Source organism: Neoarius graeffei, chromosome 5 (assembly GCF_027579695.1).
Source record: "Neoarius graeffei isolate fNeoGra1 chromosome 5, fNeoGra1.pri, whole genome shotgun sequence".
Lineage (NCBI taxonomy): Eukaryota > Metazoa > Chordata > Actinopteri > Siluriformes > Ariidae > Neoarius > Neoarius graeffei.
The window spans coordinates 32352763-32368105 of NC_083573.1; the positions used below are offsets into that span (position 1 = coordinate 32352763).

At 42.6% G+C, this 15343-nt stretch overlaps 1 protein-coding gene across 1 annotated transcript in view; it reads right to left on the reverse strand.

Moving 5' to 3' along the window:
* Positions 1 to 15343, reverse strand: part of vars1 (valyl-tRNA synthetase 1) — a 113498-nt gene that overhangs the window by 74347 nt on the left and 23808 nt on the right. Inside the window, exons 6-9 of the mRNA XM_060921557.1 lie at positions 9359 to 9434; positions 9119 to 9219; positions 8912 to 9039; positions 6536 to 6700 (exon numbers count right to left, since the gene is read on the reverse strand). Of these exons, the coding sequence (XP_060777540.1) occupies positions 6536 to 6700; positions 8912 to 9039; positions 9119 to 9219; positions 9359 to 9434 (470 nt within the window). The remainder of the gene's footprint in view (positions 1 to 6535; positions 6701 to 8911; positions 9040 to 9118; positions 9220 to 9358; positions 9435 to 15343) is intronic.

Genomic DNA, 15343 nt, shown 5'->3' on the forward strand with positions numbered 1-15343 from the left:
TTTGTCCAAGTTAAATTTAAGACTTTTGAAGACTTTTTCATACCATGTTCCAAAAAAAATTAAAGGAACAGTCCACCGTACTTCCATAATGAAATATGCTCTTATCTGAATTGAGACGAGCTGCTCCGTACCTCTCCGAGCTTTGCGCGACCTCCCCGTCAGTCAGGCGCAGTCAGACGCGCTGTCACTCCTGTTAGCAATGTAGCTAGGCTCAGCATGGGCAATGGTATTTTTTGGGGCTGTAGTTAGATGCGACCAAACTCTTCCGCGTTTTTCCTGTTTACATAGGTTTATATGACCAGTGATATGAAACAAGTTCAGTTACACAAATTGAAACGTAGCGATTTTCTATGCTATGGAAAGTCCGCACTATAATGACAGGCGTACTAACACCTTCTGCGCGCTTCGACAGCGCATTGATACGGAGCTCAGGAGTGAACTGGAGTGAAGGTATCAATGCGCTGCCGAAGCGCGCAGAAGGTGTTAGTACGCCTGTCATTATAGTGCGGACTTTCCATAGCATAGAAAATCGCTACGTTTCAATTTGTGTAACTGAACTTGTTTCATGTCACTGGTCATATAAACCTATGTAAACAGGAAAAACGCGGAAGAGTTTGGTCGCATCTAACTACAGCCCCAAAAAATACCATTGCCAATGCTGAGCCTAGCTACATTGCTAACAGGAGTGACAGCGCGTCTGACTGACTGGGAGGTCGCGCAAAGCTCGGACAGGTACGGAGCAGCTCGTCTCAATTCAGATAAGAGCATATTTCATTATGGAAGTACGGTGGACTGTTCCTTTAAGACCAAATCTAAAGTCACGCAAAAATGTACTCTTTTGAAAAAAAAAAAAAACTATATAATTTAATGTAACTTATTGTTCTTGTAAACATTCACCAGAAAACACTATTCTAGTAGAAGTACTTCATTTCTTTTCCTTGACAGGCATTCACACACTCAGAACACAATATAAGGATCGGATAAACCTGTAACTATGTGACAATCAGAATGCAGTCACAGCGTTTGAATCCAGTGTGAAAATGTGAATGAAGTCACACACACAGAATCCAATGCAACAGGTTTTTTTAATTATTATTTTCTCTGCTTGGGGAGTCACATTGTAAGCAGAATTGTTCAATTCCATCTCTGGTCAAACAACAATGCAGAAAATAGTTAAACAATGTGAATGCACATACACCTGAAACTTCGGCTCACTCACTTGAAAGGTCTGCTCACTCGCACTTCTTAAAACACTCGGAACGATACCCACACACAAACAATACTATTCTCTCACATGCACGCAATAGAATATATTCTCTCTCTCTCACACACACACACACACACACAATATTCTCTTACATAAACAAGACAACACTCATACACTACATTCAGACTGCAACCTGAAACGACCCATATCCGATTTGTTGTGAAATCCGATTTTTTTGTTAGGCCGTTCACATTACCAATTATATGAGACTTGTATGTGATCTCCAATATGAACGGAAAACGACCCAAAAGTGTCCCGCATGCGCAAATTGACACGTAATAAGCACATCTACATAATACGTAAACAAAAAAAAAAAAAGCGCACTCTTCAAGTTTGCAAGTAAAGCATGGAGATGAGGCGAGACCTGGCGATGTGGTTTTTGTGGCGGCGGCGGAACTCACACAATAATCTGATTAATGTGGGCAGCAGACTAATGAGACCGAAGGTGTCAAATTACTGGAAATTTCCAGAACAATCTTATAATCTTGTAATACAGGATGATTTAACATCCAGGTCCCTACCAAATCCACCATTAGCTTGATCAATTCTATAAAAGTCTATTTAAATTCTGAAAACTGTACAAATGTTGTTGTTTTCCACCAAAGAGGCGGGATTAGCCAACGCAGAATAGTGACATTTGTCTCTTGTTGATGACGTGTAGGTCGCATGAATGCGACCTGTCCGGTCAGACTGCAGTCGCATGTGAAAATAACGGATATGCATCGGAATTAGGACCACATATCCAAGCGGCCTGGGTCGCATGTGAAAAAAAAAAAAAATCGGATCTGTGTCGTTCAGATTGTCAATAACAAAATCGGATACAGGTCGCATATAAGCAAAAAAAAAAAATCGGATATGGGTCGTTTCAGGGTGCAGTCTGAATGTAGTCTTACTCATTGTACAGTACAATCATTGTTCGAATGTCGGACGACGGCAGCCTCGCAAATCTATCCTCTTCTCCACAACCGTTAGTGGTGGCAGCGCTGAAGTCGGATATTTGAGGCTGATGCTCGCAGCCTTTAGCAAACGCAACGTGCTTGGCGTTCTTCATATGAGAGTCCACCGCTCTTATCCCCATTGTGCCCAACTTAAAAGTCTTACAGCCACCACGAGTATTTTGCATCTTGCAGCCAGTTATCATTAAATTTGACCATTCATCCGAACTCCTGGATGAATGGAGGCTATACTTTGCTGATTTACTAAACAACGACAGTGGTCAACCAGAATCTCTCCCCCCACCTGCTGATCAAGACCTACCCATCAGTACCGATCCACCTACACTGGAGGAGACGGTAAAGGCCATCCAGGATCTGAAGAACAATAAAGCACCAGGCTTGGACTGTGCAATAACTGCGGAAGCCCTCCAGGGAGGTGGATATGTAATGGCCGATTCCATCCACAAATTCTGTACAGAGGTCTTCACCACGCTAACTCCCCCTGAGCAGTGGATCACGAATGTCGTTATACCCTTACCAAAGAAAGGGGACTTGAAGCTGATGACCAACTACAGAGGGATCAGCCTAATGTCCGTAGCAGCTAAGGTGTACAACAAGATACTCTTAATGCGAATTAGAGAACATGTTGACCCAATACTACGGAAGAACCAGGCCGGTTTTCGCCCTGGTAGAAGTTGTGCTCAACAGATACACATTCTTCGTAGGATCATGGAGGGTTTCCAGTCCTACCAACTCCCACTTACCGTCACATTTATAGACTTCAAAAAGGCATTCGATTGCATCAACAGAAGTGTCATGTTCTCTGTCCTTCGCCATTATGGCATACCCGAGGTTATAGTTAATGCCATCAAAGTACTGTACAATAGCTCCAAGAGTGCAGTCATAGTTGATGGTAAGATCTCCGACCCATTCCATGTTACTACCGGAGTCTTACAAGGAGATGTGCTTGCCCCATTTCTGTTTATAGTGCTTATTGACTACCTGATGTCAGAATCAACTAAGAACTCGGACTCAGGCGTAGTCACGCACCCTCGGCAGTCCAGAAGACATCCAGCTAAAACCCTTAATGATTTGGACTTTGCCGACGACATTGCACTAGAGTCATCCATACCCAGGGCGCAGGAACAGCTTACTAAAACAGTGGTTGCTGGGAAACAACTTGGACTCATCATCAGTGTACCCAAGACCGAGTACATGACATTTAACTGTAACCGACAACCACCGCTAGAGGTATACGGACAGCCAATAAGACATGTTACCAACTTTAAATATCTGGGGTCTATGATGGCCTCCAGCAGTGACGACATGACCAAGAGGAAAGCCCTTGCATGGACTGCCTTTTGGAAGCTGGAGAAAATCTGGAGAAGTCCATCAATCTCCACATCCACTAAAGTCAAGCTTTTTAACACCACCTGCGTGACAATATTTCTGTATGGCTGAGAGTCCTGGGTTATATCGGGGGACATGGAAAACAAGCTAAACGCGTTCGCCACATCATGCTATAGGGTTATGCTTAACATAAAGCGCCTAGACCATGTGAGCAACGCCTGGATTTACAAGTTGACCAACACTCAACCCCTAATCGCCACAGTAAGGCAGCGTCAACTCCGATTCCTGGGGCATGTACTCAGAATGCCTGTGGTGGAACCATACCGGACATATGCCCTGTATGTACCAACGCACGGCAAAAGGCGCCCAGGATGCCAGCAGCTCAACTTCCTGGGCTATATCAGGTCTCTGTTGGGAGACTCTGAGGGCGACTTGCGGCCGGAAGACATTGCTGACCTGGCGACAGATCGTCGATCGTGGAGAAGACTGGTGGTCGACTGCAGCGCAGCCGGACGATGATGATGTTGGTCACTTTGATTTCCGCTGTACGTTTTACTTCCGTCCTACGATGTCTCGCACAGGTCTCAATGAATCTCGTTTACAGCCGTTGCTTTGACATACGGACTGATATATTACAGAGCATATTTCAAACACTCATAACTTGCTATAGCAGCGACAAAATAGCTCTCAAAAATGCGTTCCGATATTTAATAAAATGAGATAAATAGAATTTTGATAATAAAAAAATTTGCCTCGAGTTCTCCTTTAATAATGATAATTATTGAGGTTGGCATTTTGATGTTTTGTACTTGACATGCTCCAGCCTGGTGAATGAATTGCAAAAAGAACTACATTTCCCCCAACAGATAAAAATGACCAACACTGCAACTGCTGTCAGCAACAGCATGGTGTAGCTGTACAGCATCAACCACCTGCCCTAACATCATGTAATGTGAAGCGATTTCTGCTTTCGTCATTACTGAAATACAAGAACAGCTCACTCAACACCTTATCCCAACCTGTTCCACTCACCCTCGCTAGCCCTGCAGCCGGTTTCAATAAGTTAGACTATGACTTTAACTTAGACAGCGGGTATAGTCGGGCTTAGCATAGACGTCTAACAAATACTGTTGCACAAAGCAGTTAAGACTCCGACTATCTTAAGTCGTACTATGCTGCAAAGGATTGTGGGTATTTTAAGACTCTTTTCAAAACAAAAAAAATGGCGGACACACTGGTCGTTCAGTGCCGTTTAGCCACTCGGAAAATCTGGCTATATTAGAGGAATTTAATTCCTACAAAGACGTTTTATTTGGCAAATTCAGCGAAGAATGTAGCAATAAGAAAAAACATGAAGTGTGGGAAAAAAATAACGTCATCTGTGAATAGCGTTAATCCATCTGCGAGAAGAGATGTTGCTGCCGTGCGTAAAAACACCCCCACTGGAGGAGGGGGTTTGAAGAAACTAAAAGTAACCACCGAAATGGTCATTAACATTTATGGCGACAAGTCGCCCTTATTCTGGGGAGTGAAAAGAGGAAAAGAGAGCAGAGTAACCGGCTTCGCCAGACCCAGCAGCAACTCCCTTAACAACTTTGCTAGCAACATTGAAGCTGAGGCTCCTTCACCCTCGGAGTTGTCATCACCCAGTACCTGCGCGGATGTGACACTACACGAAGAGCCTACCGAAAGGAAAGACTGCAACTTAAATTGAAGGGACTTGCGCAGATGGAGGAGTAATGTGTGTGTGTGTGTGTGTGTGTGTGTGTGTGTGTGTGAGTGAGAGAGATATATAAGTGATGAGTGGTGATGTAATTATATGCATAAATGAATTGATATTTATTAGTGCTGTCAAAAATGTCGCGTTATTAACACGTTAACTTGACTCAATTTTAACGGCGATAATTTTTTTATCGCGAGATTAACGCTCTGTGACATGATGCCATGCCCCGCACAGCCAGAGTCCTCTGCCCTCCCCCGAAGAGCCACGGTGCTCGGCTTAGGTTTCGTTTTCCCATCGGCGGCTCCAGCCCCACTTTGCAGTGGCTGTGACAAGACGTGTTATGCTCTGCAATAAAAAAAAAAAAAAAAACACATTGGTACAACCAGTGTTCGAACTATGCCGATATTTTCGGGGGGGTCCCTTATTTTCCCTTGGGGTGCTTGCGCTTGTCTCAGAGCGCGGATCTCCATCATGCGCTCACTTCGGATATGCAAATGCTTCCCGTTACACACGATTGCTGTGTCAATAAACATCATTTTGCCAATATTTTAGAGACCCCCCAACATTTCCCAAATCATGTTTTCAAGGGATCTCATGTCTGTTTCAGGGGATCTCGGATCCCCCCCGAGTACCCCTGTAGTTCGAACGGTGAGCAAGCCCATTCACTTTATGCTGATAAGAGAATTACAATAGTTTTTCATGTGACAAAAATGTGCGATTAAATTGCGATTAATCGCGAGTTAACTATGACAGTCGCGACATTAAATCGCGATTAAATATTTTAATCCCTTGACAGCACTAATATTTATATTATTTATATATATTTATAAGTAATAAAATGAATAAGCTGGCATTACACTGTTTGTTCTTTATTGAATACTTTATAGTTAGATTATAATAGCCTAAATTTGTGTATTACATACTTGCAATGTACTTCACTGCCTTAACATTTCAAGCTTTCTTGTAGTTATTGACATTGATGGCACTTATGGCTTGACTTTTTTTTTTTAATTAAATTTTATAGCCCTTAGACCCATATTAGACTGGGCGGAGGGTGTCTTACTTTTTAAGCCTAAAATTAGACTTAAAAAATTAGCCTTAACTTTTGTGAAACTGTCTTACTTGCATTAGACTGGTCTATAAAGAAACTTAAGACCAATCTTAACCCATAGACCAGTCTAAACTACTTTAGTGAAACCGGACCCTGTACTGATGGTCCTGTATTCTGTATCCCCTCCGTGTACATCATGCTCTACTCACTCATGTTTCCACTTCCAGACCTCTTCGATGAAGTTCTCTCGGCCAAGGTCATGTCTGGTCATCCCTCTCTCCCTCATCAGTTTCTTCTCCACCACCACCTGAGTCGCAATGCCAGCGTGATCACAGCCCGGGTTCCACAGCGTGGTCTCACCTTTCATCCTGTGCCTGTGTCATCATATGAAGGAGGACCAGTACATCACAGAGCTGCTTTGTGTTAGTGATACAGATACTACAAAAACACTGTACGCTGCACTACTCATCACAGCATGTCACACCATATACAGTGTCTTGCAAAAGTATTCATCCCCCTTTGTGCTTGTCCTGTTTTGTCACGTTACAAGCTGGAATCAAAATGGATTTTTTTTTTTGGGGGGGGGGGGGGGGGGGGCATGCTTTAAAGGTACTTTAAAGGTGAAAATTGTTGTTTTATTGTAACACAAACAATAATTAAGATGAAAAAAACAGAAATCTGGAGTGTGCATAAGTATTCACCCCCTTTCGTATGAAACCCCTAAATAAGAGCTGGTCCAACCAATTCACTTCATAAGTCACATAATTAGTTGATTAAGATCCAGCTGTGAGCAATCAAAGTGTCACATGATGTCTGTATAAATCAACCTGTTCTGGAAGGACCCTGACTCTGCAACGCTACTAAGCAAGCAACATGAAAACCAAGGAGCCTCCAAACAGGTCAGAGACAAAGTTGTGGAGAAGTATAGATCAGGGGTGGGTTATAAAAAATATCCCAAACTTTAAATATCCCAGGGAGCGCCATTAAATCCATTATAGCAAAATGGAAAGAACATGTCACCACTACAAACCTGACGAGAGAAGGCCCCTCCCAACAAAACTCAGACCAGGCAAGTAGGGCATTAATCAGAGATGCAACAAAGACACCAAAGAGAACACTGAAGGAGCTGCAAAGATCCACAGCAGAGATGGGAGTCTCTGCCCATAGGACCACTTTAAGCCATACACAGAAGAGTGGCCAGAAAAAAAGTCATTTCTTAAGAAAACACGTTTGGAGTTTGCCCAACAGCATGTGGCAGACTCCCCAAACACATGGAAGAAGATTATCTGGCCAAATGAAACCAAAATTGATCTTTTTGGCCATCATGGGAAATGCCAAGTGTGGCGCAAACCCAACACCCTGAGAACACCATTCCTACAGTGAAGCATGGTGGTGGCAGCATCATGCTGTGGGGATGTTTTTCATCTGCAGGGACAGGAAAGCTGGTCAGGACTGAAGGAAAGATGGATGGCACTAAATACAGGGCAATTCTGGAGGAAAACCTGATTGAGTCGGCCAGAGGGTTGAGACTGGGACGAAGGTTCACGTTCCAGCAGGACAATGACCCTAAACATACTGCTAAAGCTCCACTGGAGTGGTTTAAAGGGAAACATTTAAATGTCTTGGAATGGCCTAGTCAAAGCCCAGACCTCAATCCAATTGAGAATCTGTGGCATAACTTGAAGACTGCTATACACCAACGCAACCCATCTAACTTGAAGGCGTTGGAGCAGTTTTGCCTTGAGGAATGGGCAACAATCCCAGTGGCTAGATGTGCTAAGCTAATAGAGACATACCCCAAGAGACTTGCAGCTGTAATTGCAGCAAAAGGTGACTTTAAAAGTATAAGTGAATGCCTATGCACACTTCAGATTTCTGTTTTTTCATCTTAATTATTGTTTGTGTCACAATAAAACAACAATGTGCACCTTTAAAGTGGTAGGCATGTTGTGTAACTCAAACGGTGCTAACCCTCCAAAAGTCCTTTTTAATTCCAGCTTGTAATGCGACAAAACAGGACAAACACCAAGGGGGATGAATACTTTTGCAAGACACTATCCATGCCATTGTGTCTGACTGTATACATAAGCCTTAGAGTTTCAGAGGACAAAATTCTCTCCAACATCCCCAATACTGTCTATGCGCCAACCTGGACTGGATTTTGGATTCAATTCTGTTCTGTTTTTTGTGTCTTTTTTTTTTTTTTTTAAGCCTTTGGTGACTGACCCCTTGAAAATCGTTCCTCCAGGAACGATGACGTTTCAGTTGTCAAGACAACGGAAAAACTAAAATACAAGAGCATTTTGTTTTGTGCACAAGAGCATTGTGACGTATCTTTCTGTTTTGTATTTTAGTTTTTCCGTTGTCTTGACAACTGAAACGTCATCATTCCTGGAGGAACGATTTTCAAGGGGTCAGTCACCAAAGGGTTAAATCTTTTCTGGAAGATTCAACCGAGATATTTTTAATGGTAAATTCCACTCAGGGTGATAAAAAATAAAAATAAAATCACCACCACTATTACCCAAACCTACTACTATCCCAACAGCACATGAGCTCCTCCTAGGAATAAAGTGATTGTTTACCATCTGGTCAGGCAGTCCTGAATGGCATTGGTTAAGGCGTGGCCCAAATGAAGAGAGCCGGTCACATTAGGAGGAGGGATGCACATCATAAAAATACCATGAGGGTTCACCTCACTGACGCTCTTCCGCTGAGAAATAAAGAGATCTGAGTGAGCTTAGGAGGTAAAAATCTAAAAATTTACCTTCTAATAACGAAATATTTCCTACCCCATATTCAGGCTTGAAGAAACCCTGTTTCTCCCACCACGAGTACCAGGCTGCCTCCACGTACTGAGGACTGTATGAATCCGGCAGAGGGCTCAGCACATCTGTGTGGGATCAGGGAGAATAAGCAGGAAAAAAGAGGAATGGATACACAGATTAGATGTGAGGAGATTGCAGATACATTGCGCCAAGATTTGGAATCTTCAACAACATATTTATCAGAAAATATTCAATTCAACACACCTTTTTTCTCTCCAGCTGGGGTGGGGATGTTGTACGTGATCACACCCAATTCCTTCTTTTCCGGTTTGGCTTTTTTCTACACACGCGCACACACACACACACACACACACACCAAAAACCGCATTCCCATTGTATTCTGTGTATCTCGTATGACAGAATGATCTATTATACATCGACTTAAAGGCAGGGCAGGTCATTTTGGAGAAACCAATAAGAGTGAGCTAGATTTTGAAAGTATCCAGCTGAAAAATCCCACCCCCTCCCTTTAACCCTCCCTCCAAAGCCACTCCTCCAAAACACATGAATGTGCACTGCCTGACTACTGCTGGAGGACGAGTACAGAGGGAAAGAGAGCAGTGGGGGAGGAGTGTAGTGCGTCATCATATCCAATTACCTCGTGTCTCATTTACATCTTAAAAAAAAAGAAGGTCTATTGAGGTTTTTCACCTGACGTCACAGGGTCACGTGACGCCCCGGTGTCCGCCATTTTGAAGGTCAAGCTAGCTAATGTCAACATCATAGTAGCTAGTATGTTACTGTAGCAATGTTTACGTTCAGTCATTTGGATGACTGTTAAAACCTTTCAGTCTCAAGTTTTTCCTTTACTGGATTTACTAGTTTACTGAGCTAGCACGCTTGGGCAGGCTGGGAGCTAGCGCGCTCGGGCAGGCTGGGAGCTAGCGCGCTCGGGCAGGCTGGGAGCTAGCGCGCTCTGGCGCCGGAGCGCACTAGCTCCCAGCTTGCCCGAGTGCACTAGCTCAGTAAACTAGTAAATACAGTAAAGGAAAAACTTGAGACTGAAAGGTTTTAACAGTCATCCAAATGACTGAACGTAAACATTGCTACAGTAACATACTAGCTATGTTGTTGACATTAGCTAGTGCTAACAGCTAGCTGCTAGTGCACTGCTACAACACAGACACCGACCCTAATAATACAGTTCTTGGTCATTGCCTGGTAACAGCAAATTTATAACGGGCCATGTCTCAACAGACTAAGAAGTTATTTCAATGACATTTAATAACATTTTGTTTATCCTGAGGACCGAAAGTAAATGAAAATGTGAACAAACCTTAGCTGTAATAAGATGGCGACCACCGGCTCCAGGGACGACCCGCTGATGTAGGCATGTTACCCAGCCTGACAAAATATTTGTAGGCATCCAAACTCTTATACGCTTTCAGATCAATACCTGTGTATGGCGATGGGGTTTTTAACGACATAGGTACACAGATCATGTGGGCCGAAGTCAGGTAAAGACGAGGGCTTCGTGTACTTCCGTACGTCAGTGAACAATCCTGGTGGAAGCAGGTAAACGTCGTTCTCTAAGCCTGCTAACCTCAATTTTTGCAAATACCTCTCCCTCTGCTCGCCCTGTAAATGCCCTACGTTGCTGGATAGTGAAGGTGTTTTCTGCATCTCGCTCCTTTTTCTTTTATGTTTTTCGTTTGTCGCCTTCCTCGCATTCAAACTGATTCGAGCCGTGCCGTCCAAAATGGCAGCCTCACATGACTTGGTCACGTGGGTGAAAAACCTCGATCTATACCAGGGGTGGGCAATTACTTTTTCCATGGGGCCACATGAGAAACAGAAAATTTTGTGGAGGGCCGGACCAAAAGGCTGAACTAAATTCTGCATAATATTAAGTGTATTTCTTTTATATAAAGCAATGAATAACATTGTTTTTACAAGCTGCTAAGACTGGTAAGAGTATGGAAAAAACGAGGTTGCCTTACTAAAAATGTAATTTATTTAGTCAAATTTCCCAAAACAATGGTTAACAAAATGTGAACGTTTGTACTTTTTTTTTCAGTCACATTCACCCCAAAACACAATAAAGACATCACAATATTGTCTTTCTACTCCAAATATCAAGCAAGATACATCATATTATAATAATGATGCCCGCATTTGTAGTCTAATCACCTGATTTGGTGTTTTTCAGTTTTTTATTTGTTCAGTGAGAGAAATCTCGTCTCTGTTGGTCTTTAACGAGTGCATCAGAGTCAGGTTGAATGTCTGAGGTGGAGATGCGAAGCACAGCTGACAGATGATCATCAGTCGATTCGGTGTAGGAATCAGATCTACAGATCGGCTCGGGCTCCGGCGCCTGCTGGTGACGTCACACTGTGATTGGCTGGACCGTTTGAAGGATGACGTACAAGTTTGTGGTTGGTCTGGACAAATTACGGAAGTAGTTATCGCGGGATTAGGTTTCGTGGGATTTCATGTCATGTTCATGTCGCACGCATTGCGTTTTTGTCGAACACAACTTCAAAATAAAAGCAATGCACATTCAGTCCATGCATGAGGTAAAATTAGAAAATACGTTTATTTTGTCATTTCTAATTAACCTTACGCGGGCCGGTCAGAATGAACCAAAGGGCCAGATGCGGCCAGCGGGCCGTAAAATGCCCAGGTCTGGTCTATACAGATGGGTGTATAGACAGGCAGGCGGGCCATCAAGTCATTTCATTCAGACTGATGAATTTCAGACTTGTGACTGAGGTTATGATTTATTCATTGCTGTCTGGATATAAAGAGAATTTCAAGAAAACAAAAAATGCTTCTTTAAAAAAAAAATAAAAATAATTATATTATTATTATTTTTTTTTAATTTTACTTACCCTCCCTCCCAGCTTGTCCCACTTGCGTGTGTGGGGTCACTGCCATGTGGACCCTATTGATCCACATGTCCTATTAATTGAAGCATACAGTGGATATTTAAAAAAAAAAAAAAAAGTGTACACACCCTGTTAAAATGATCGGTTTTTCTGATGTAAAAAAAAAATATATATATATATATATATATATATATATATATATATATATATATATATATATATATATATATATGAGAAAACGATAAATAATTTCAAAACTTTTCCCACCTTTAATGTGGCCTATAACCTGTACAATTCAATTGAAAATCAAATCTGTTAGGGAGAAAAACAAAACACAAAACAAAACAAACATACAATAAGCTGGTTGCATAAGTGTGCACACCCTTAAACTAATACTTTGTTGAAGCACCTTTTGATTTAATTACAGCATTCAGTCTTTTTGGGTTCACACCCGCCATCAATTAAACTGACTCCGATTAACCCCAAATAGAGTTCAGACGTTTACTCAGTTGCATCCTCCAGCAAAAGCCAGCGTTCACAGAGAGCTTACAAAGCGTCAAAGGGATCTCATTGTTGAAAGGCATCAGTCAGGAGAAGGGTGCAAAAACATTTCCACAGCATTAGATATACCATGGAGCACAGTGAAGACCGTCATCAAGAAGTGGAGAAAATATAGGACAACAGTGACGTTATCGAGAACGGGACATCCCTCCTAAATTGATGAAAAGACAAGATGAAAACTGGTCAGGGAGGCTGCCGAGAGGCCGACAGCAACACTGAAGGAGCTGCAGGGATTTCTGACAAGTACTGGTTGTGTACTACACGTGACCACAATCTCCCGTATTCTCCATATGTCTGGACTATGAGGTAGGGTCAAAGAAAAACATCCAGGACCGGATAAATTTTGCAAAAAAATACATCAACTCTCCCAAAAGCATGTGGGAAAATGTGTTATGGTTTGATGAAACCAAGGTTGAGCTTTTTGGCCACAATTCCAAAAGGTATGTTTGGCGCAAAAACACCACTGCGCATCACCAAAAGAACCCCATACCCACGGTGAAGCACGGTGGTGGCAGCATCATGTTTTGGGGTTGTTTTTCTTCAGCTGGAACAGGGGCTTTAGTCAAGGTGGAGGGAATTATGAACAGCTCTACATGCCAGTCAATTTTGGCTCAAAACCTTCAGGTGTCTGCTAGAAAGCTAAAGATGAATTTCATCTTTCAGCACGACAACAACCCCAAAAAAGGTTTTGGAACGGCCCAGCCAGAGCCCAGACCTAAATCCAGTTGAAAATCTGTGGGGTGACCTGAAGAGGGCTGTGCACAAGAGCTGCCCTCGCAATCTGACAGATTTGGAGCGCTTTTGCGAGGAAGAGTCGGCAAATGTTACCAAGTCTAGATGCGGCAGGCTGATAGACTCCGACCCAAAAAGACTGAATGCTGTAATTAAATCAAAAAGGTGCTTCAACAAAGTATTAAGGGTGTGCATACTTATGCAACCAGCTTATTGTATGTTTATGTTTTTCCCCTTAACAGATTTGTATATTTTTCAATTGAATTGTACAGGTTATAGGTCACATTAAAGGTGGGAAAAGTTTTGAAAATTTATCGTGGTGTCATTTTTTTACATCAGAAAAACCGATCATTTTAACGGGGTGTGTAGACTTTTTATATCCACTGTAGTTTTACACCGGATGCCCTTCCTGCTGCAACCCTCCCATTTCCGGGCTTGGGAAACCACCATTCACACACACCCCTATGGAAAATTTAGAGTAGGCAGTTAGTCTAACCTGCATGTCTTTGGACTGTGGGGGAAACCGGAGCACCCGGAGGAAACCCACGCGGACACGGGGAGAACATGCAAACTCTGCACAGAAAGGCCCGTCAGCCACTGGGCTTAAACCCAGAACCACCTTGCTGTGAAGTGACCGCACTAACCACTACACCACTGTGCCCCCCCCACCAAAAAACTTGTAGCAAATATTTTTCATTGACTGAAATACTAGTCAAACACCAGGGTCCGGTTGTTCAAAACATGGTTATTTTAACGGCAGGTTAACCTGCAACCATCCATTAAAATTTTAACCTGCCGTTAAAAAAATCGTTTCTCGAAGCTAATTTAACCATACCGTTAGCAAACCAATCAGTTTAGCCCTAACCAGTTGGTTATGATGTCACACAGTGTCAAAATCAATCCCACGTCCACCAAGTCTCCTGACTTGGAAAAAACTGCTGCCCAGGTCAGACGGTAGAAAGACGCAAGCTGCGACCGGTCGGGTGGCAAGTGGACGAAGGCGTTTTGCGCCATATCCTTCGTTGTAGCAGTCAAAAACGTGCCTTTAAGACATGCTGTGCTACCTAGAGAGGCAGCATCATCAGCTTGCGCTTGTGTTTTCTGTTAGTTGATCCGTGCACCTTGCTGGAAACGGGTGTCTGTTAATAAGCTCCTTTTTTCTTCACCCCTCGACTCAAGAGTAACGTTTAGGGAAGGTGTGACCTCTATTTTGTTCACGTACGATAAGATAGAACCGTTCAACCGGGCATGGTAAGGTTGAAGTGTACACGGCAAATTTTATCTGAGAGAGTCAATTTTAACACTGTGCTGGTGTTTATTTTGTCCCAATCTCTGCAGTGTTAATTTAACACTTCCTAAAAGTTAAATCAACCTTTTACAGTGTCATTTCAACTCTATTTTTTAACACTTGCTTAACACTGAGAAATTAACTCGGAGAATTTTGCTGTAGTAAGTTAAAGGAGAACTGAAGGCAAATTTTATCATCAAAATTCTCATTTTATTAAATATCAGAATGCATTTTTGAGAGCTATTTTGTCGCTGCTATAGCAAGTTATGAGTGTTTGAAATATGCTCTGTAATATATCAGTCCATATGTCAAAGCAACGGCCGTAAATGAGATTCGCTGAGACCTGTGCGAGACATCGTAGGACGGAAGTAAAACATACAGCGGAAATCAAAGTCACCGACATCTGCCAACGTTGTCAAAAAGACGCGCACGCCCTCTTTCGAATGCTGATGTAATCAAGCCGGAAGTTTTGTTTGTTTTGATAGCAATCAGGAAAGTTTGAAAAAAAGTAGGCAGGAATCGTCATTTAAACTCATTTGTGCAATACTTTGTTTGGAAAACAGTTTTCAAAATGGCGGCGCTGACACCTGGCTGACACTTGACGTTTCGACGTCTCGCACAAGTCTCGCGAAGATCGCGCGGATAAGCGACGCCTGCCGTGGACCAAACGAACTAAATTCAACACGGCTAAACACCGAATAGGCCGATAAGTATAATATTTAATTGCAATTAGCTGCCAATACGAGTCACGATATAAAGTTACTAAAACTGAAAACGTCA